The sequence below is a fragment of the Chiloscyllium plagiosum genome, unplaced genomic scaffold (genome assembly GCF_037043375.1).
Source record: "Chiloscyllium plagiosum isolate Xiang-an unplaced genomic scaffold, Cpla_swu_hap1 HiC_scaffold_34, whole genome shotgun sequence".
Lineage (NCBI taxonomy): Eukaryota > Metazoa > Chordata > Chondrichthyes > Orectolobiformes > Hemiscylliidae > Chiloscyllium > Chiloscyllium plagiosum.
The window spans coordinates 26,622,968-26,645,702 of record NW_028270172.1 but is presented as its reverse complement, the minus strand read 5'-3'; the positions used below and the strand labels follow the sequence as shown (position 1 = coordinate 26,645,702).

Genomic DNA, 22,735 nt, shown 5'->3' with positions numbered 1-22,735 from the left:
GCTGTTGAGTCACGTCCTATTGCAGGTACCTGGGAGGTTTATCGCTGAGTGTTAGTGCCTCCCCGAATACATTGGTCTCGTTTGGTTTGCTTTCCCTCTGGCTTTCAAAACTAAAGTGTGAATGTGACCTGAGCTCACAAGCACAAAACAGAGAGGCACAGCCCCCTCTACTGGTGTCTTTTTTTGAAGTCATTCAGGATGCTTTTTAACAAAATGCTCTGAAGCCTGTGCATTTCTAAACCAGGTTCTTCCTGAGCTCTCCTGGACAGTTAACACAAGCTGAATAGTGATTGTGACTTGCGCTTCATCCAGAAGAAAAATGGAACAAGTGGCCTGCTCAGAAATAATCCATTTACAATCCAGTAAATGTGTTCAGTAAAGCATGATCGGGATGTACAAATTCACAAAATGCATGGATAAGGTAAACAGGAGGGACTCCTTTCTGCCTCCTAATATTTGGGAAGTATTTAGAAAGTGCACTGAGTTATACAAGGCCGTAAGGCAAATGCTGAAAAATGAAGTTAGAATAATTAGGTTATTGTTTTTGTTTTTCACTAGTGCAGTCTCGATGGGCTGAAGGGCCTTAGACTCTAATCCCTAAAACAAATTCTCCCCATTATTTGCACTCACAGATATAAATCTAAAAAGGTTTTATTTATTTTTTAAAATCACATTTACATACCCCTTATCTTGACCACTGGACATCTCAAAGGGCATCAGAGAAGTGCTTTTCTTAAAAGAAATTGCTGTTATAGTGTATTGTGAAAGTCAATTTGTGCACAGTAAACTCCCTCAAGTGGCAATAGATGATAGTTTTTAGATTTTGTGATGTTGTTTGAGGGATAACTCTCCTGCTCTTCCTTGAAGTAGTGCTGTTAGGACTTGTGCATCCATCTCAGCAGTTTCATATCTCATCCACAATCTCTGCCAGTGCAGCAATCCCTCAGTACAACACTGGAATGCCAGTGTTGATCTTTGAGCTGAAACCCTGGTGAGGGACCTGCACGTAAATAGACGCTGATTGTCTGCTTGAGGCAGAGGATGGTATAAAAGCAAAATACCGCAGATGCTGGAAATCTGAAACAAATACAGAGAATGCAGGAGAAACTCAGCAGGTCTGGCTGCATCTGTGCAGAGAAAGACAGAGTTAATGTTTCAAGCCCAGAATAGTGACTCCCTTAGGCTAATTGAGTGCAACTTTATATTATAACGGTATCATTAAGTTGTGTATTTTTTTAAAATTCATTCATGGGATGACAGCATCACTGGCTAGTTATTACCCATCCCAGAGGGTAGTTAAGAGTCAATCACATTGGCTGTGGAGTCGCATGTTGGCCAGACCTGATTAAGATGGCAGTTTCCTTCCTTAAAGGGCATTAGTGAACCAACCCAATAATTGACAATGATTTCATGGTTGAAATTAGATTCTTAATTCCAGGTTGTTATTGAATTTAAATCCCACCATCTGCCGTGGCGGATTTCAAACCCGGGTCCCCAGAATATTTCCTGTGCCTCTGGTTTAACAGTCCAGTGATAATACCATGAGGCCATTGCCTCCCCCCAATTGATAACGTTAGTTCCTGCGAAGCATATTCTTTATCTGCTGACAGAGCTGTTACTCCGTTATCTTTTAATAGGACATAAATACATGCTGTTGGAGTTCTGCTGGTGGAAGCTTTTAAAAACTTTGAAGCAACATCAATGACCAATGGTATAATTCCTTGTAATGACACTGATGTATGTGTTTTTTTTTGTTGCTGTAGAGGATGTGCTAAGTAAAGATACTGGAGAATGTGCAATATGTCTTGAAGAACTGCAGCAGGGAGATACCATTGCACGCTTGCCTTGTTTATGCATCTACCATAAAGGGTAAGTAGACTAAGGGGCTGAGAATATTGTGGCAGCACAAAGTTTTGAGTGTCAAGGTCAATTGTTTATTAAGAGGCATCAAGGGCTAGAGGGGGAGAATGCAAATGCATCATTGGGCTGGAGGATCAGTATTGATCATGTTGAATGGTGCAGCTGTCTCCAAGGAGATAGAAAACCTGAGAATTTTCTCAATACCTGAATGCCATAATCTACCATGACAGAACACTGATGGCCTCTGAATATCAACAGTGCGTTTGGGATGTTTGAGCTGATCGTTGCATAAATTATTAAATTCACAGAAATACCAATTGTTCCCAAAACGCTGTCTCTGAGATTGTATGGACTCAAAGTTTTTTCTCGACAGTTGCTTCCAGTTTGTGTGTCCATGCCGGAATGGTCAATGGCAATTTCACAGGCCCATCTCAAGGGGCTAAGATTGCCACCTTTTCTGGTTGCGCAAATTCTGGATGGACCGGGTATTCATCACATGACCACTCCCAACTCCAGCACCCCATTCAAACAGCCTTTTTACCAATTTCTAATATTTTTAAAAAAGTGTTTAATCTTTAAAAAAATTGTCACAAGTATTAAAAAACACTTTCCAAGGTTGCTGATTGCATTGGTTACGGGATTAATGCCAAATTGTATAGGCTGCAGTGCGTTCTGGGAGGGTTGTACATTCAACCCTGAGCCACCCATTACTCAAGATTAGAATGGTGTTGGAAAGGTACAGCAGTCAGGCAGCATCCGAGGATCAAGAAAATTAACATTTCAGGCAAAAGCCCTTCATCAGGAAGCCATTGCTCAGTTGACTTAGCTTCATAGTCAACGGCTTTGAAATAGGTCTGCTTGCCTCACTTCTGGTTCAGGATTAATTCATAGCATGAGCGAACTTTACAGTTATTACAAGTGTGAATTATTTCAGAAGTTTCTGCATTTCAGTCTTCACTCTAATGCTTTTTCATTGCTCTCCAAAAGAGAGCGCATTAATTAGTGGTTGCTTTTAATTCACGATGCATCATGGAAAATTGTTTAAAAATAAATCATATGGTATCCTGCTCCGCTCAAGCATTGAAAGAAGTGTCTTTCTTCTTGAGGTCTCTGAGACCCACCTGCTGCATGTTGCATCCTTCCCCATCCACGCCCACCCTCTGCACACGTGTGTGCCACATGCACACATTTTTGCCCATGGAAATGCACATGGGCACAGAAGCAAGAAAAACAAAACACCCCCAGACAAATTGTATGGGTGTAAAATTAATATAGGATTGGAATGGTCCCCTGATTTTTGTTTTGAGTGCAGTGAATGAAATGATATAATCATTAGCAACCTTCATTTGTATTCTTCCTTCAACTCAGAACAACATCTCAAAATGCTTTACAAACACCAAAGCCGAGTAAGAGCTGGAAGGTGAAAGACCTCTGTAAATGTCTTCTGATAAGCAGACATCAGCTGTCCAGTCAGCAGACCAGTCCATCAGCTCAATGAGATTTCACCCTGGAGCAGGAACAGATTATGCAGTCTTTCGAGTCTTGTCTGCCGTTCAATGAGAATGAACTTTTTTAAAAATCCAGAAATTCTCACATTTGTTAGTTAAAATTCTCAGCTGGCCTTTAGATATTCCACACTGATGAAGCCTTAAGAATGTGTTATCTCACCTTTTACTGTCAGGAACAGCAGGTAGCAAAGGGAGCTTCTGGCTCTCACTGACAGAAGAGAGACAGCAGGCAGGAGCGGAAGAAAAACACAAAAATAGAGAGAGACAAGTGACAAATTTTTCAGAAAGTTCTAAAGGTATTATGCTCCTTTGGAATGGAACCTGACTCACAAGTATGACTGAATGATGATTCCATTGCGTTGTTTGCAAACCTTCAATTATATTCTGGATGGCTTTATTTCATGCAATCGGCTTTAATCTCTAAGAAGATGCTTTCTTTCCGGTGACTATTGTGTGTGTAGACTTTGTCTAACAGGAATTTTGTGTTTATATTTCTCTCCAGATGTATAGATTCTTGGTTTGAAGTCAATAGGTCTTGTCCTGAGCACCCATCAGATTAACAGATGAACGAAACGGACTGTTGCTTTGCTATAAGGTAATTTCTTTGTAAGGCTGGTCTTATCTTCTCTAATATTGGATCGTTATGTAGATTGGCTTTTGACTGCTTGACTAACAGTTACACTGAGACACAAGTTGCTTCTGCATACTAAAGTCTCTGGAAGTCTGTTTAATAGCAGGTATAGAATGTTTTTGATCTATAAAATGTACAGGATCACTTGCCTACTATATTCAACATGCTAATAAGATGCTCATGCGAGTTGTCATTTGCGTTAAGTGCACTTAGTGCGTTTATCCCACATATCAAAATGTATCAGACTGGAAATGAGCTTACATATATCGAAACTGGCAGATGAGTCACATAACTCCATGCAGAGAGTGCACACGCACTAGGAATGTTAGGATATTGAAATGGATTTCTGAGACTAGGGAAGGTAATGACATAGTCATATTATCGCTGGACTATTAATCCAGAAACTCTGGCAATGTTCTGGGAATCTGGATTTGAATCCCGCCAGGGCAGATGGTGGAATTTGAATTCAATTTTTAAAAATCTTTGGAATTAAGAGTGAATCCATTGCTGATTGTCAGATACTATTGCCAATCCTAATAATATCCTTTAGGGAAGGAGACTGCCATCCTTACCTGGGTCTGGCCGACATGTGACTCCAGACCCATAGCAATGTGGTTGACTCTTAACTGCCCTCTGGGTAATTAGGGATAGGCAATAAATGCTACCTAGCTAGCAATGCCTTCATCCCATGTAAGAATAATGAAAAAAAAATTGTTTTAAATGCTATCAAGTAGGAGGAAAAAGGTCCATTTGTCTCCAGTATTTCTTGTTGGAGCAATTGTGGGTCTACCTACAGCACATAGACTACAGCAGTTCGAGAAAGCAGCTCACCGCTACATTCTCAAGGACAACCAAGGACATGCAATAAATGCTGACCAGCCAACAATGCTCAGGTCCCACAAGAGAGTAAAAGAAATTTATTCCCGCTTAAAGTTCTGTTCTTGTTCGTCTGTTCACAATTTCTGAAGGAATCTGACTTTATTTCAACCAATAAATCTTGCTTAATTTGGCAGTTGTTGGGCCACTTTCCTCACTTGACTAGGGACAGTCATGGAATTGAATTGTTTCAATGTCTTGAACATTTTCAAATGTCATTATATACATCTTGAAATATGATATGTTTCATGTTACTGCAAAGCCTGCTTGAAGTATAACTCTGAAGGCTGCTTGTGATTGTACAACATGGATTTGTGATTATTTTTCTGGACATAATGAAATGTAGTACTGTGCTACAGGCAATGGAAATTTGACAGCTATAGTAGGCTGCCAGTCTAATGCAACATTCAGACTGATTAGCTTTACAGAATCTTACAGCACCAAAGGAGGCCATTCATCCATAATTCCTGTGCTAGCTCTTTGAAAGACCTATCCAATTAGTCCCACTCTCCAGCTCTTTCTATTTACCATGCACATTTGCTCCTTTCTAAGTACAGAGGAACCTTGATTATCCCAACATCCCATTATCAAATTATCCGGCAAGATCGCGAGGTCCTAATGCTAGGTTAAATTATGTTATCAGGCATTTGATTATCTGGAACTCTAAACCAAGTGAACAACTCCCCTCCCATGTCCTTCGGATAATTAAGGTTCCTCTGTAAATATCCTCAAGCATACTTCTTTGTTTAAAAAATAAGCAAAAGTTAGAGAACTACAAGAGCAACAAAGGAATAGAAGGTTATGCTGAGAGTGAGATGAAGCTGTGTTGGCGGAAGCTCCTCTAGAGCAACGTAACAGTATAGCCCAGTTGGGCCAAATGGCCCTCTCTTTTACTATTGATACAATTACATGTATCCAGTTTTGTTTTGAAAATTACTTTGATGTCTGTTTTTACCATCCTTCAGTTCATAGACTCTAGATCATCAGCATGATTAGTTTTATTTTAGCACAAGTAAAGTTAGGTTCCCAATCTCGATTACAAAGTGAACACTTATTCCAAGATTTGAGCAAAAAAAAAAGCAGGTTTGTTGTTTGAAATGCCTGAGATAAAACAGCATGAAAAAGCTTGGAATATCTGGCCAATGCACAGAATTTGTTTTGATGAAATTGAGTAATGGATCTGTATTTCCACATGAGCCATGATGTCTCTTTCCAATTTTCAGTCAGAAGGATTGGGCTTGTGTGGCCCTTGGGAACATATTTCACCATAAACAACATGAATATCTTTGTGGTTGGTTGGCAAGAAATGCAGTTGGCCCAAGCTCAGGCTTCATTCAGTTGCCTCTCCTCAACTCTGTTTGTTTCCAGCCATCACTCTGTAAACTAGGAAATCTCATTTAACTGAGATCTTTTATGCAGGTACTGGGCTCGATTGTACAAATGTGTGAACAATTAATAGAGATAAGCATAATAACAGGTTTCTGTCTGCACCTTCTATACCCCTCTCACAAAATAAGCAATTGGTTTGTACTCTCAGCCGCCAGAAGCTAAAGGTTGAATACTTGACCCTTGTGAGCTTTCAAAATCCATTCAGTCAATCAGCGTGAATCACACTTTCCACCCTCCCCAAACTATGTGAGTTCCTAAATGAAGCAAAGTAATAGATGGAAATTATGGTCAGTTTGCGTAAACAACATCTTGGATATTTCCCTCATCTCATTGAATATAAACATTTCACCAAAAGGGAAAAGCTGTTATTTAAATGTATTTATTCATTTTAATTTGCCTCAACTGCCTGAGCTCATGTTGTAATCCATGACTGTGCCTAGTTGCCTGTCTGACTTCTGTGATAAATTAGTCTACTCCGCAAAGTAGAAATGTTTCACCTGAATTCCCTTACCTATTGCAAGCCTCTGTTTTCCTTGGTTGCTTGGGACTTAGATCCGTTGTCCCCAGAATTCTGGAGTATCTCAAGGTGTACTTTTGCAATAAAAGCAATCCCAGATATTATATCAAGCAACTGTATATTGTGCAGAAAATCGGACAAAAGTCAATCTCAACAAAATAATATCCAGGGGTTAGTGTGACAGTCTACTATTATTTCGTTGGAATTTGCTATAGAGTGGAAGTATTCCATCTGTGATGCCTGATGGCTGACTCAAAAATAAAGTAGAAAGCCAATGGCTCATTGAGTAAGAGGAAGTGGGGAAATTCAAAGAGCAAGGTTCTGTCTTTCTCAACCAGCAAAAAAAAAGGTACACAAAGAAATGAATGTCCAATCCTGTTGCTTCAATGATCCATGCAATAGTGTGTGGTAAGGGGAGAGGCAGTTATCCAATTAACAAAGGAATGGGGTACTATACTTCCTGATTGAAAAAAGATAACTTATTTTGGTTATTGTTCTGAAGAAAAAGTCTTCTTCTAGTCTTATGGAGTCTTATTCATGTAACCCAGGAACAGGTCAAGCTAATGGAAAGTCTGATGGTTTGGCAGCCGTACAACTGAAAATGTAATTAAAGTCAGTATTTCCATGCTAAAATATGTGTTGAGTTTGCTTCAGAGATCAAGTTTAAAGTTCTCAAGCCCTTATCTTGCCTACTATTTGGTGAAAGAACAAGAAGAGGAGAGGAGGGCAGTCAGTCCACAGGCAAGAGGCAAGTTTGCAATGTCAGTGTTCTATTCAAAGCAAGGGAAAAGCATATAATCAAGCAAAGGTGAGTGGAAGGTCAGGTGACTGCTCAGACTACAGAGAACAGCTGAGCAGGACAAATAAATTAGAACATGAGAGGAAGTTCGTTAGAAATATAGAACTATAGGCCAGTTAACTTGACATCTTCTGTGAGGGCAGGTGTTAGAATTGATTATTAAAGAGGTTATACTTGGACTTTTTGACAATCTGAAAGTTGTTGGGAAGAGTCATGAAGATTTTGTAAAAGGAAAACAGTGTTGAATCAATTTATTAGAATTCTTTGAAGGAGTGGAGGAGATGTGCTGTGGGAAAAGTGGATCCATTGAAGTATAGTATTTGGATTTCTTGAAGATGTGCTATTTGATTTGATTTGATTTATTTATTGTCACGTGTACCTAAGTACAATGGAAAGCTTTGTTTACGGGCAGTACAGGCAGATCATAAGCAAGGACATACAGGTCATAGGATGAAAAAAAAACTTAGACAGAGACATACTGGTCACACCGCACAGGGCGTGAGCTCGACAAGATCAACATGAGCAAGATCAGGATTTTGAAGTTAGAGAGTCCATACATCAATCCAATAATAGTTGGGAAGAAGTTGTTCTTGAATCTGCTGGCACACGTGATCAAGCTCCTATATCTTCTGCCTGATGGAAGACGTTGTAGGAGATCATTACTGGGGTACGATGGGTCTTTGATGATGTTGGCAGCCTTTCCGTAGCAACAATCAATGTAAATAGAATCCATGGATGGAAGGTTGGCTTCCGTGATGGTCTGAGCTGTGCACACAACATTCTGTATTTTCTCATGAATTTGGGCAGAGCAGTTGCCGTAACAGGCCATTATGCACCCAGACAGTATGCTTTCAATGTTGCATCTGTGACTAAATCATCCGCTGACATTTCCGCCACCTCCAAAAAGACCCCACCACCAGGGATATATTTCCCTCCCCACCCCTTTCCGCCTTCTGCAAAGACCGTTCCCTCCGTGACTATCTGGTCAGGTCCACGCCCCCCCCTACAACCCACCCTCCCATCCTGGCACTTTCCCCTGCCACCGCAGGAACTGTAAAACCTGCGCCCACACCTCCTCCCTCACCCCAATCCAAGGCCATAAAGGAGCCTTCCACATCCATCAAAGTTTTACTTGCACATCCACTAATATCATTTATTGTATCCGTTGCTCCCGATGCGGTCTCCTCTACATTGGGGAGACCGGACGCTTCCTAGCATAGGGAACATCTTCGGGACACCCACACCAATCAACCACACCGCCCCGTGGCCCAATATTTCAACTCCCCTTCCCACTCTGCCGAGGACAGGGAGGTCCTGGGCCTCCTTCACCGTTGGTCTCTCCAGACGCCTGGAGGAAGAACGCCTCATCTTCCACCTCGGAACACTTCAACCCCAGGGCATCAATGTGGACTTCAACAGTTTCCTCATTTCCCCTTCCCCCACCTCACCCTAGTTCCAAACTTCCAGCTCAGCACTGTCCCCATGACTTGTCCAGACTTGTCCTACCTGCCTATCTCCTTTTCCACCTATCCACTCCATCCTCTCCTCCCTGACCTATCACCTTCATCCCCTCCCCCACTCACCTATTGTACTCTATGCTACTTTTCCCCATCCCCACCCTCCTCTAGCTTATCTCTCCACGCTTCAGGCTCACTGCCTTTATTCCTGATGAAGGGCTTTTGCCCGAAATGTCGATTTCGCTGCTCCTTGGATGCTGCCTGAACTGCTGTGCTCTTCCAGCACCACTAATCCAGAATCTGGTTTCCAGCATCTGCAGTCATTGTTTTTACCCAAAGATCTGTATGGACATACCAAATTTCCTGAGCCACCTGAGGAAGAAGAGGCATAGTTATGCCTTCTTGACTATCGTGTCTACGTGGCAAGTCCAGGTCAGATTGTCGGTTATCGTCACTCTAAGGAAGTTAACGCTCTCCACCCTCTCAACCTTAACTCCGTTGATGTGGATGCGGGTGTGTTCTCCTCCTTTCTTTCTGAAATCATAGAATCATAGAGATGTGCAACATGGAAAAAACAGACCCTTCCGTCCAACTCGTCTATGCTGACCAGAAGCCCTAAATTAATCTAATCCTGTTTGCCAGCACTTGGCCCATACCCCTTTAAGCCCATGTACCCATCCAGCTGCCTTTTAAATGTTCTAATTGTACCAGCCTCCATTTCCTCTGGCAGCTCATATGTGCACCACCCATGCCATGATAAAGATGTCCCTTAGGTTTCTTTTAACAGTTTCCCCTCTCACCCTAAACCTATGCTCTCTAGTTCTCTAGTCCCCCAACCCAGGGAAAAGACCTTGTCTATTTACCCTATCCACGCCCTTCATGATCTTATAAACCTCTATAGGGTCACTCCTCAGCCTTTGTCGCTACAGGGAAAACAGCCCCAGGCTAGTCAGTACCTCCATATAGCTCAAACCCTTGCAATATCCTTGTAAATCTTTTCTGAATTCTTTCAAGTTTCACAACATCCTTCCTACAGCAGGGAGAACAGAATTGCCATAATACTCCAAAAATTGCCTAACCAATGTCCTGTATAGCCGCAACATGACCTTACAACTCCTGTACTCAACGCACTGACCAATAAAGCTGACCAATAAAGGAAAGCATACTAAATGCTGCCTTCACTATCCTATCTACCTGTGACTCCGCTTTCAAGGATCTATGAACCTGTACTCCCAGGTCTCTTTGTTCAGCAACACTTCCCAAGACCTTACGATTTAGTGTTTTAGTCCTGTCCTGTTTTGCCTTTCTAAAACACAGCACCTCACATTTATTTAAATTAAGCGCCATCTGCCACACCATGGCCCATTGGCCCATCAGATCAAGATCCCATTGTAATCTGAGATAGCCTTATTTGCTCTCAATACACCAAAATTTTGGTATTATCTGCAAACTTACTAACTATAGTCCTATGTTCATATCAATATTGTTTATGTAAATGATAAAAAACAGTGGACCCAACACTAATCCTTGTGTCACATCACTGGTCACAGGCCTCCAGTCTAAACAGCAACCCTGCACCATCACCCTCTGTCTCCTATCTTCGTATCTAAATGGCTAATTCTCCCTGTATTCCACGTGATCTAACCTTGCTAACCAGTCCAACATGAGGAACCTTGTCGAATACCTTTCTAAAATACCTATACATCATGTCCCCTGTCCTCATCAATCCTCTTTGTTATAGAATAATAGAGATGTCCAGCATGGAAACAGACCCTTCGGTCCAACCTGTCCATGCTGACCAGATATCCCAACCCAACCTAGTCCCACCTCCCAGCACCCGGCCCATATCCTTCCAAATCCTTCTTATTCATATACCCATCCAAAAGCCTCTTAAATATTGCAATTTTACCAGCCTCCACCACTTCCTCTGGCAGCTCATTCCATACACTTACCACCCTCTGCATGAAAAATTTGTCCCTTAGGTCTCTTTTATATCTTTTCCCTTTCACCCTAAACCTATGCCCTCTAGTTCTGGACTCCCCGACCCCAGAGAAAAGACTTTGCCTATTTACCCTATCCATGTCCCTCATAATTTTGTAAACCTCTATAAGGTCAACCCTCAGCCTCCGACGCTCCAGGGAAAACAGCCCCAGCCTGTTCAGCCTCTCCCTATTGCTCATATCCTCCAATCCTGGCAACATCCTTGTAATTCTCTTCTGAACCCTTTCAAGTTTCACAACATCTTTCCGATAGGAAGGAGGCCAGAATTGCATGCAATATTCCAACAGTGGCCTAACCAACAGTGGCAACCAACCTCCCAACTTCTGTACTCAATACTCTGACCAATAAAGGAAAGCATACCAAACGCCTTCTTCACTGTCCTATCTACCTGCAACTCCACTTTCAAGGAGCTATGAACCTGCACTCCAAGGTCTCTTTGTTCAGCAACACTCCCTAGGACCTTGCCATTAACTGTATAAGTCCTGCTAAAATTTGCTTTCCCAAAGTGCAGCACCTTGCATTTATCTGAATTAAACTCCATCTGCCACTTCTCAGCCCATTGGCCCATCTTGTCAAGGTTCTGTTATAATCTGAGGTAACCCTCTTTGCTGTCCACTACACCTCCAATTTTGGTGTCATCTGCAAACTTACTAACTGTACCTGTTATGTTCGCATCCAAATCATTTATGTAAATGACAAAAAGTAGAGGACCCAGCACCGATCCTTGTGGCACTCCACTGGTCACAGGCCTCCAGACTGAAAAACAACCCTCCACCACCCTCTGTGCCAGTTCTGTATCCAAATGGCTAGTTCTTCCTGTATTCCGTGAGCTCTAACCTTGCTAATCAGTCTCCCTTGTCGAACGCCTTACTGAAGTCCATATAGATCGCATCTACTGCTCTGCCCTCATCAATCCTCTTTGTTACTTCTTCAACAAGCTCAATCAAGTTTGTGAGACATGATTTCCCACACACAAAGCCATGTTGACTATCCCTAATCAGCCCTTGCCTTTCCAAATATATGTACATCCTGTCCCTCAGGATTCCCTCCCACAACTTGCCCACCACCAAGGTCAGGCTCACCCGTCTATAGTATCCTGGCTTGTCTTTACCGCCCTTCTTAAACACTGGCACCTCGTTTGGCAACCTCCAGTCTTCCGGCACCTCACCTGTAACTATCGATGATACAAATATCTCAGTAAGAGGCCCAGCAATCATTTCTCTAGCTTCCCACAGAGTTCTCGGGTACACCTGATCAGGTCCTGGGGATTTATCTACCTTTAACCGTTTCTAGACATCCAACACTTCCTCTTCTGTAATCTGGACAACTCAAACCAGTTAGCGAGACGTGATTTCCCAAGTTGACTCCCCCTAATCAGTCCATGCCTATCCAACTACATGTAAATCCTGATTCCCTCCAACAATCTGCCCCCCACTGATGTCAGGCTTGGCTGTGTATAGTTCCCTGGCTTTTCCTTCCAAACTTTTCTTAAATAGTGACACCACGTTAGCCAACTTCCAGTCTAGTGGTGCCTCACCTGTGACTATCAATGATACAAATATCTCAGTAAGGAGCCCAGCAATCACTTCCCCAGCTTCCCACAGAGTTCTAGGGTACACCTGATCAGGTCCTTGGAGATTTATCCACATTTGTGTTTCAAGACATCCAGCACTTCATCCTCTGTAATATGGACATTTTCTCAAGATGTCACCATCTATTTCCCACATTCTTTATCTTCCTTGTCCTTCTCCACAGTAAACAGTGATGCAAAAATACTCATTTAGTATTTCGCCTATCTCTTGTGGCTCCACACATAGACTAGGAGAAAGTGAGGACTGCAGATGCTGGGGATCAGAGCTTAAAAATGTGTTGCTGGAAAAGCGCAGCAAGTCAGGCAGCATCAAAGGAGAAGGAGAATCGACATTTCGGGCATAAGAAGGAGGGCTTTTCCAGCAACACATTTTTAAGCTCCACACATAAACTGCCTTGCTGATCTTTGAGGGACCCTATTCTCTCCCTAGTTACCCTTTGTCCTTAATGTATTTATAAATTCTCTTTGGATTGTCCTTAACACTATTTGCCAAAGTTATCTCATGTCCCCTTTTTGACCTCCTGATTTCCCTCTTAATTGCTACTCCTACTGTCTTTATACTCTTCGAAGGATCCACTCGATCTCTGTTGTCTATACCTGACATATGCTTCCTTCTTTTTGTTGACCAAGCCCTCAATTTCTCTAGTCATCTAGTATTCCCTGTACCTACCAGACTTTCCTTTCACCCTACTTTCTCTGGACTTCCTATTTTCCAGCTATCTCTTTACCTGTGAACATCCACACCCAATCAACTCTGCCTAATCAAAGGGGTTGGTTTGGTACCTGGGACTTCGATGTTGTGGCTATTACGGAGACATGGCTAGAACAGGGACAGGATTGGCTGTTGCAGGTTCCAGGATTTAAATGTTTTCGTAGGGTCAGAGGTGGGGGTAAAAGAGGGGGAGGTGTGGCATTGCTTGTCAAAGATAGTATTACAGTGGTGGAAAGGACGATGGATGAGGACTTGCCATCTGAGGTAGTTTGGGCTGAGGTTAGGAATAGGAAAGGTGAGGTCACCCTGTTAGGAGTCTTTTACAGGCCTCCTAATAGTCCTAGAGTCATTGAAGAAAGGATAGGGAAGGTGATTCAGGAGATGAGTGACAGTAATAGGGTGGTTGTTATGGGGGACTTTAACTTTCCTGATATTGATTGGGAAAGCTATAGCTCAAGTTCGTTAGATGGGTCAGTGTTTGTTCAATGTGTGCAGGAGAGTTTCCTGACACAATATGTAGACAGGCCAACAAGAGGTGAGGCCATACTGGATTTGGTTCTGGGTAACGAACCAGGCCAGGTGTTAGAATTAGAGGTAGGTGAGCACTTTGGGGATAGTGACCATAATTCGGTGATTTTTACTCTCGTGATGGAGAGGGATAAGTGTGTACTACAGGGCAAGAGTTATAGCTGGGGTCAGGGAAATTATGATGCGGTGAGGCATGACTTAGGATGTGTGGCTTGGAAAAGTAGACTCCAAGGCAAGAGTGTAAATGATATGTGGAGCTTGTTCAAGGAGCAACTATTGAGTGTCCTTGATAATTATGTACCTGTCAGGCAGGGAGGAAAGGGTCGTGCGAGGGAGCCGTGGTTTAATAAGGAATTGGAATCCCTTGTTAAATGGAAGAGGGCGGCCTATCTCAAGATGAGACGTGAAGGTTCAATTGGAGCGATTGAGAGTTATAGGGTAGCCAGGAAGGACCTGAAGAGAGAGCTAAGAGCAGCAAGGAGAGGACATGAAAGGTCCTTAGTCGGTAGGATTAGGGAAAACCCTAAGGCTTTCTATAGGTATGTTAGGAATAAAAGAATGACTGGGTTGGAATAGGTCCAGTCAAGGATAGTAGTGGGAAGTTGCGTGTGGAGGCGGAAGAGATTGGGGAGACACTGAATGAATACTTTTCTTCAGTATTTACTCAGGAACAGGGCATTGTCGTCGATGTGAATACTGAGTCACAAATAAGTAGAATGGATGGCTTTGAGGTATGTAGAGAAGAGGTGTTGGAAATCCTGGAAAAGGTGAAAATAGATAAGTCCCCTGGGCCTGATGGCATTTATCCTAGGATTCTCTGGGAAGCAAGGGAGGAGATTGCAGAGCCATTGGCCTTGATTTTTATGTCCTCTTTGTCTACAGGAGTAGTGGCAGAAGACTGGAGGATAGCAAATGTGGTTCCCTTGTTCAAAAAGGGGAGTAGGGATAACCCTAGTAACTATAGGCCGGTGAGTCTCACTTCTGTTGTGGGCAAAGTCTTAGAGAGAATTGTAAGGGATAGGATTTATGCACATCTGGATAGGCATAATGTGATCAAGGATAGTCAGCATGGTTTTGTGAAGGGCAGGTCGTGCCTCACAAACCTTATTGAATTCTTTGAAAAGGTGACGAAGGAGGTTGATGAGGGGAAAGCGGTAGATGTGGTATATATGGATTTTAGTAAGGCGTTTGATAAGGTTCCCCATGGTAGGCTACTACAGAAAATACGGAGATATGGCATTGAGGGTGAGTTGGAGGTTTGGATTAGGAATTGGCTGGATGGAAGAAGACAGAGGGTAGTAGTTGATGGCAAAGTTTCTTCATGGAGTGCCGTCACTAGCGGTGTTCCGCAAGGATCTGTTTTGGGACCATTGCTGTTTGTCATTTTTATAAATGACCTGGAAGAGGGGTTAGAAGGTTGGGTGAGCAAGTTTGCGGATGATACAAAAGTCGGAGGAGTTGTTGACAGTGAGGAAGGATGTGGCAGGTTACAGCAGGATATAGAGAAGCTGCAGAGCTGGGCAGAAAGGTGGCAAATGGAATTCAATGTAGCTAAGTGTGAGGTGATTCACTTTGGGAGGAATAACAAAAAGATGGGGTACTGGGCTAATGGTCGGATACTTGGTAGTGTGGATGAGCAGAGGGATCTTGGTGTCCATGTACACAGATCTCTGAAAGTTGCCACCCAGGTAAATAGTGCGGTGAGGAAGGCATATGGCGTACTGGCTTTTATTGGTAGAGGAATTGAGTTCCGGAGTCCTGAGGTCATGATGCAGTTGTATAAGACTCTGGTGCGGCCGCATCTGGAATATTGTGTGCAGTTTTGGTCGCCATACTATAGGAAGGATGTGGAGGCACTGGAACGGGTGCAGAGGAGGTTTACCAGGATGTTGCCTGGTATGGAAGGAAGATCGTATGAGGAAAGACTGAGACACTTGGGGCTGTTTTCATTAGAGAAAAGAAGGTTTAGGGGTGACTTGATTGAGGTGTACAAGATGATTAGGGGGTTAGATAGGGTTGACAGTGTGAACCTTTTCCCGCGTATGGAGTCGGGTATTACAAGGGGGCATAGCTTTAAATTAAGGGGGGGTAGATATAGGACTGAAGTTAGGGGTAGGTTCTTCACTCAGCGAGTCGTAAGTTCATGGAATGCCCTGCCAGTAGCAGTGGTGGACTCTCCCTCTTTATGGGCATTTAAGCGGGCATTGGATAGGTATATGGAGGATAGTGGGTTAGTATAGGTTAGGTGGGCTTGGATCGGCGCAACATCGAGGGCCAAAGGGCCTGTACTGCGCTGTATTCTTCTATGTTCTATGTTCTAATCCAGTCAAAATTGGGCTTCCTCCAATTTAGAACTTGAACTTTTAGATCAGGTCCATCCTTTTCCATCACTATTTTAAAACTGATAGAATTATGGTTACTGGCCCCAAAATGCTCCCCCAATAACACCTCCGTCACCTGCCCTTCCTTATTTCCAAAGATTCGATCAAGTTTTGCACTTTTTCTAGCAGGTACATTCACATACTGAATCAGAAAGTTGTCTTGTATACACTTAACAAATTCCTTTCCGTCTAAACCCTTAACACTATGGCAGTCCCAGTCTATGTTTGGAAAGTTAAAATCCCCTACCATAACCACCCTATTATTCTCACAGCTGAGATCTCCTTACAAGTTTGTTTCTCAATTTCCCTCTTACTATGAGGGGGTCTATAGTACAATCCCAATAAGGTAATCATCCCTTTCTTATTTCTCAGTTCCACCAAATAACTTCCCTGGATGTATTCCCAGGAATATCCTCCCTCAGCACAGCTGTAATGGTATCCTTTATCAAAAACACCACTCCTCCTCCTCTCTTGTCCCTTTTTCTAACCCTCAGATAGCATTTGCAACCTGGAATATTAAGCTGCCAGTCCTGTCTGTCCTGAGCCACATCTCTGTAATTGCTATGATATCCCAGTCCCAAGTTCCTAACAGTGCCCTGAATTCACCTGCCTTCCCTGGTAGGCCTCGTGCATTGAAATAAATGCAATTTAATTTATCTCCTTCTCTGCTGTGTTCCTGCCTGCCCTGACTGTTTGACTTGCTCCCCTTCCCAAACTTACCAGTCCCAGACTGATCTCTTTCTTCACTATCTCCTTAGGCCCCACCCCCACCTCACTAGTTTAAATCTTCCCGAGCAGCTGTAGCTAATCTCTCTACCAGTATATCACTACCCTTCCAATTCAGGTGTAATCCGTCCGTCCTTATACAGGTCACTTCTACCCCAGAAGAGATTCCAATGATTCAATAATGTGAACCCTTCTCCCTTGCATCAGCTCCTTAGCCACTCATTCAGCTGTTCTATCCTCCTATTCCTACCCTCACTAACTCATAACACTGGGAGTAATCCAGATGTTACTACCCTCAAAGACTTCCTTTTTAAATTCCTGCCTAACTACTTGTATTTTCCCTTCAGAACCCCAAGATTTTTCCTTCCTATGTCGTTAGTTCCAATGTGTGCAACGACTTCCTGCTCTCCCTCTGTGGAGAAGGTAGCAAAGAGTACAATGGGGGTGGGGGGTGGGGATGAAGGTGATGGGTCAGAGAGGAGGGTGGAGCGGAGAGGTGGGAAGGAAGATTGGCAGGTAGGACAGGTTATGAGGACTGTGCTGAGCTGGAGGGTTGGAAGTGGGGTAAGATGGGGGGGGGGGGGGGGGGGAGGGGAATTAATCAATCGTTTGGAACCTAACGTATCCTTCATTACAGTACAGCCCACCTTGGAACCAGAAACCAGAGTCCATCACCCCCTACATTTTGCTAAAGGGCATACATGCTTGAGTTGGGGATAGCTGCAGGAGATTCCTGCACTACCTGCCTCCCCGTCCTACCTTTCAAGGCAGTAACTCTCATCCTGACTGTATCTGCCGTTTCTCTTCTTTCCTATAACTGCCATCCATCACACCACTTAGCTCCTGTAAATTCCTCATTGCCTCTAACTGCCGCCCCAACTGATCCACGTGATCTGATAGGAATCATAACCAAACACACTGCAGATATAATCATCAGTAATATGGAAATTCTCCGTAGTCTCCCACATCCAACAGGGAGAGCACATCACTCTACTAAAGGCCATATTTGCATGTTAGCAAACTACAGAAAACAGCACTGTCTTACTGCTCGAAAAAACACTGCTGTAGGCTAACTTAGTATCTCTGATTAATATCTTTAAAGTTTAATCAAGAGACAGATCTTGATCAATGATCTTTTCTTTAGTTTTGCTGATGTTGAGAGAGAGGCTGTTTTCATTGCATCACATCACCAAGTCCTCTATCTCCTTTCTGTGTTCTGACTCACTGTGAGATACCTGTCCTTCTAGGGTGGTGTCATCAACAAATTTGTAGATGGCACTCATTTGGAATTTGGCAGCACAATTGTGGGTATACAGGGAGTACAGTAGGGGACTAAGGACACATCCTTGGGGGTCTCCAGTGTTGAGTGTCATCGTGGAGGAGGTGCAGTTGTCTATGTTTATTTTTGTAGTGGTGTGGGTCAGAAAGCGGAAGATCTAGCTGCAGAGGGCAGAACCAGTAGATTCCACATGAAATGTTATTGTAAAAGAATGAGCTCATGGCATCAGAGGGTGTCATACTATGATGTGCAAAAGATTGGCTGGTTGGCTGGTAGAAAACCGAGGATGCATAAATGGTTTGTTTTCACATTGGTAGGCACTGACAATGGAGTCCTGCAGGGGCCTGACTGAGGTATTAATCATTTACAATTTACATCCATTACTTAGATGAGATTGAAGACATGATAGCTACATTTGCACGTGACACAAAAACAGGTAAAGCAGTATTTTGCGAAAATGGCATTACAAAGATGCTGACTGATATAGATAGGCAAGTGAGTGTGCAAAAGTCTGACAGATGGAGCATAAAGTGGAAAACGTGACATTGTTCTTTTTATTCTTCCTGCCAAAGTGAACAGTATCATTTAAACAGAGACTGACTGTAGAATTCTGAGGTGCAGAGGGATTTGGTGTTCCAATCTCAGAAAATTAGCATGCAGGTGCAGCAAGTGATTGAGAAGGCTAATGAAATGTTATCTTTTATTTTGAGAGGAGTTGAACATAAAAGTAAGGATGTCAGGGCTCATCTCAATGACTGTGCAGATTTGTCTCCTTATTTAAGGAAGGATGTAAATGCATTGGAGGTGGTTCAGCGGAGTTTTCCTAGATTGATAAAATGAGGAGGTTGTCTAATGAGGTTAGCTAGGGGCTAGGGTTCTTTTCGAACGAGTTCAGGGAAGTGAGTGGTTATTTGACAGATGTTGAGATGGTGAAGGGCATAGTAAAGGCTCTAGTGTATGAATTCAAGATTTCCTAAGATTAAAGTCTGAAATAGGCCAGTGAACCATGTAGCTATATTTGTGCTAGCTCTTTAAGTGAAACTGTCTGCTTATTCTTCTTACCCTTGGAATCTGTACATTTTTTATTCTGCTATTTACACATCATTATCCGAATTTCTTAAACACATCACTGTGTTTACTTCAAACCATTTGTAATAAAGCATCCATGTTCCAGTTATATAAAAAGATGCGATATATCATTCCCCCATGTTTGAGTAATTATCTTGAATCACTGTCATATTATAACTGATTCATTAAGCAATGAAAATAATCTTTAATTGTTTGTCACAAATAGAAACAGAAGGTGCTGGTAAATTTCAGCAAGTCTGGCAGCATCTGTGAAGAGAAGTCAGAGTGAATGTTTCAGGTCCGGTGACCCTTCCTCAGAACAGACCCTTTCCGGATCTGAGGAAGGGGCACTGGACCCGAAACGTTAACTCTGTTTTCTCTTCACAGATGCTGCCAGACCTACTGAGCTTTTCCAGCAACGTCTGTGTCTGGTTCTGCTTTACAGCATCCACAGTTCTTTTGATTTTCATCGTTTGTCATCTGACATCCTTTCATTTCCTGAAAATCCTCCAGTATGTGCCCAATAAAGATTTCTGATACAGGTTTAAAAAAAATCAATTTAATTTGTTAAACCATGTTTCAAATAAATTCCTGTTCGTTCCCTAATTGACCTCTAATTTCTAGTCTTAACTCTTTTCCCCCAATTTCAACAATGTGTAAATTTGTTCCAGCCCTTTGAAACAAATTCTGTGCTTGATGTACCTGAACTTAGGAGTGGTTGATTAGGTGATGGCCAATATAGAAGGAACTTCTCACTGCATCTAACCTATTCTGTACTTAATACAGGAGAATTTCACTGGAGTAGTGTAACAGAACTTTTAGTTTGTATCTAAAGGCTAGTTAATTTGACCCCAAAAATATCAAATGTTGTAAATAGATTCTAAAATGAAAGATGCTTTAAGGAGTTTCTCAAGCAGCTAGTGGGTAAGCTTTGAAGTGCACTGCCTGAGAGTACAGTGAAGGCAAGCTCACCTGAGGGAGGCAAGAGAGAAATGGATTCCAATTGGGAAAGAATGAATGTGCAGGGATATGGAGATGAGCAGTGGAGTCGCTCATTTGGAGAGCCAGCACAGATATGACTGGCCTAACGGTCACCTGTGTTGCTCTGTAAGGATTCTGTGGCCCAAGACACGCATCGACTTAATTGTCCAACACATGCTATAGAATGAGCTAAGGTAATTTCATCCTGATTATGCCTATGACAACAAAATGAAGTGCAAATACCAAAATCACCCTTTTGACAAGAGTCACTCCCCTTGTCCAATTTGAAACCAGGTGGTCAGGACACCAATGAAGTTGATAGTTAATGGTCTTTGGTTTACTTGCATGTTTGCAAGTAATTTGCACGACTTGTAAACATATCGCTGTTCTTTTAGTGTCACGTGGTCAGAGTCCTGCAACTTCCTTCCAAACGGTACTCTGGATCTACCTACTGCAAATCGACTGCAGCCGTTCAAGAAGGGAGTTTATCACCACCTTTTCAGAGGCAGCTAGAGACAGGCAATAAATGCTAGCAATGTCCACATCCCATGATTGAATTAAAAAAAACATATTCTGCATAATGTTTGAAATATAAACAGTGAAAACAAAACACTTTTGCGGTTTCTGCATTAAATGTCAGAACTCTCTGAAATATGTTTAATTAATTTTATGTTTTGTTCCTTCATCAGGTTTTCCTGTCACTTCTATCAATGGAACAACTTGTTCAAGTAAACAGGGGCTGTGACTGAATTCCCAAAGGCGAGGAGATACTTAAAAGAGTACGATGATCGTTGCTGCTTCCTTAGACTGTTGAATAGGAAAACTTATCTTACAGTTCTTTATCAATGATGGCTACAGATTCAATGATGCCACAATATTCATCTCCTTCAGGGTGTTGTTTTGAAATCCTCATGGATTGACTTTATTGCCATTTGGATATGGTGTGCCACACACTCACATATATAATATATATTATATATGTATAAAATATATAATATATATGAAGGACATGTGCAGAGATAAAAAGATTTTTCTTTATGTATACAACCAACGTTAATTTTATGGTAATTAGTTTGTGACTTTCGACCTTTTTTGATTTGAAAGCACACACTGATTAATTTGTTCTTGTTATTAATTGTTTTCTACATATTTCCTTTGCACTGTAACTGTGCAGCCATAGCCATTTCTGAGAGATGTGTGATGGCTCAGCATTTGATGTTTTATCTGAAAATCTGGGACAGGGTGGTTAAAACCCTGTGATGTAACTGGAACCCTCAGCCTAATACATTCATACATCCACAAACATCCACACACACACGCGTGATGTTCCAGTCTAGTTGTAAGGTGACACATGGAAAAGCAGATTTCAACCTGGATGAATTTTAGCCCTGTCTTTTAGCGGCACTTTGTACATCACCTATACAGAAGTGTTGTCATTGTGGACCGGGTACCTTCATCCAGATCAGGCTGTGATTAAGGACAACTGGAATGAGCAAGCCTGAAGACGTTTATTAAGTGAGCTTGCAAGGACTGAGTGATCTGTGAATTAACATTCATCCCTTGGGACCAGACTTTGGATTCAGTCCAGAATGATAAGATTGACTCTCCTCTTTACACTGGCATTCTGGATCTGGTATATAGACCAATCTGCTGAAAGGGTTCTTGACATGGCTTCTAATGAGCGTGAGTTTGCAATACAATATTGACTGCATTCCAGCACACTTGCTTATAGAAGGATCCTGCAGGAAATGCTAATATCTCATTAGTATAAGAAGGGATCACTCTTCTGTGGTTGGAGTTTGGGAACATTATTGGAGAATCTACTTCTTGACATTGGAAGAACTCGATGCTAACTGAGAGTGCCAAAAGCAGGAAGATGTTTCATCATTCTCCATCCATTAGCCAAAAACGAAAAAAAAATCAAAGGTGCACTTGCATATATGGCAAAATCTTTCCTTGTTATCTGGGAACCACAAAGTCTGCACAGTAAACAAATGTCTGAACTGGGTAATTGTTAGCAACTGATACTGTTGCAAGAAGCCTTGTAAACTTAGCTCTGCCTTTAGGGGTGACTATGTCTCTACCTCTGAGAGGAAGATGAGATATTATCACAAATAAATCAACATTTAAAAAAATCAATAAATTGACTATATTTAAAAAAAATATTATTTTTGTGGCTGTTTTGAGAAAAGTGGAAATACAAAGATGACGGGGTCTTTTTTCCACGGAAAGTCGGAGGCTGACGAGTGACCTTAGCGTTTGAGAAAATTGTGAGGGGCATGGATAGGGTGTACAAAGTTTTTTTAAAAAAAATCACACAACACCAGGTTATAGTCCAACCACCTGATGAAGGAGCAGCGCTCCAAAAGCTAGTGCTTCCAATTTAACCTGTTGGACTATAACCTGGTGTTGTGTGATTTTTAACTTTGTA

At 42.3% G+C, this 22,735-nt stretch overlaps 1 protein-coding gene across 2 annotated transcripts in view; it reads left to right on the top strand.

The window, feature by feature from the left end:
- znrf2b (zinc and ring finger 2b) overlaps positions 1-22,513 on the top strand; it is a 207,704-nt gene extending 185,191 nt beyond the window's left edge. The window contains exons 2-4 of one of the 2 annotated variants that reach the window (XM_087978568.1): positions 1,764-1,869; positions 3,871-3,963; positions 20,994-22,513. In XM_087978568.1, the coding sequence (XP_087834694.1) occupies positions 1,764-1,869; positions 3,871-3,928 (164 nt within the window). In that variant the 3' untranslated portion in view covers positions 3,929-3,963; positions 20,994-22,513. The remainder of the gene's footprint in view (positions 1-1,763; positions 1,870-3,870; positions 3,964-20,993) is intronic. The other variant, XM_043719277.2, reaches the window with a different exon arrangement.
- The last annotated feature ends 222 nt before the right edge of the window (positions 22,514-22,735 follow it).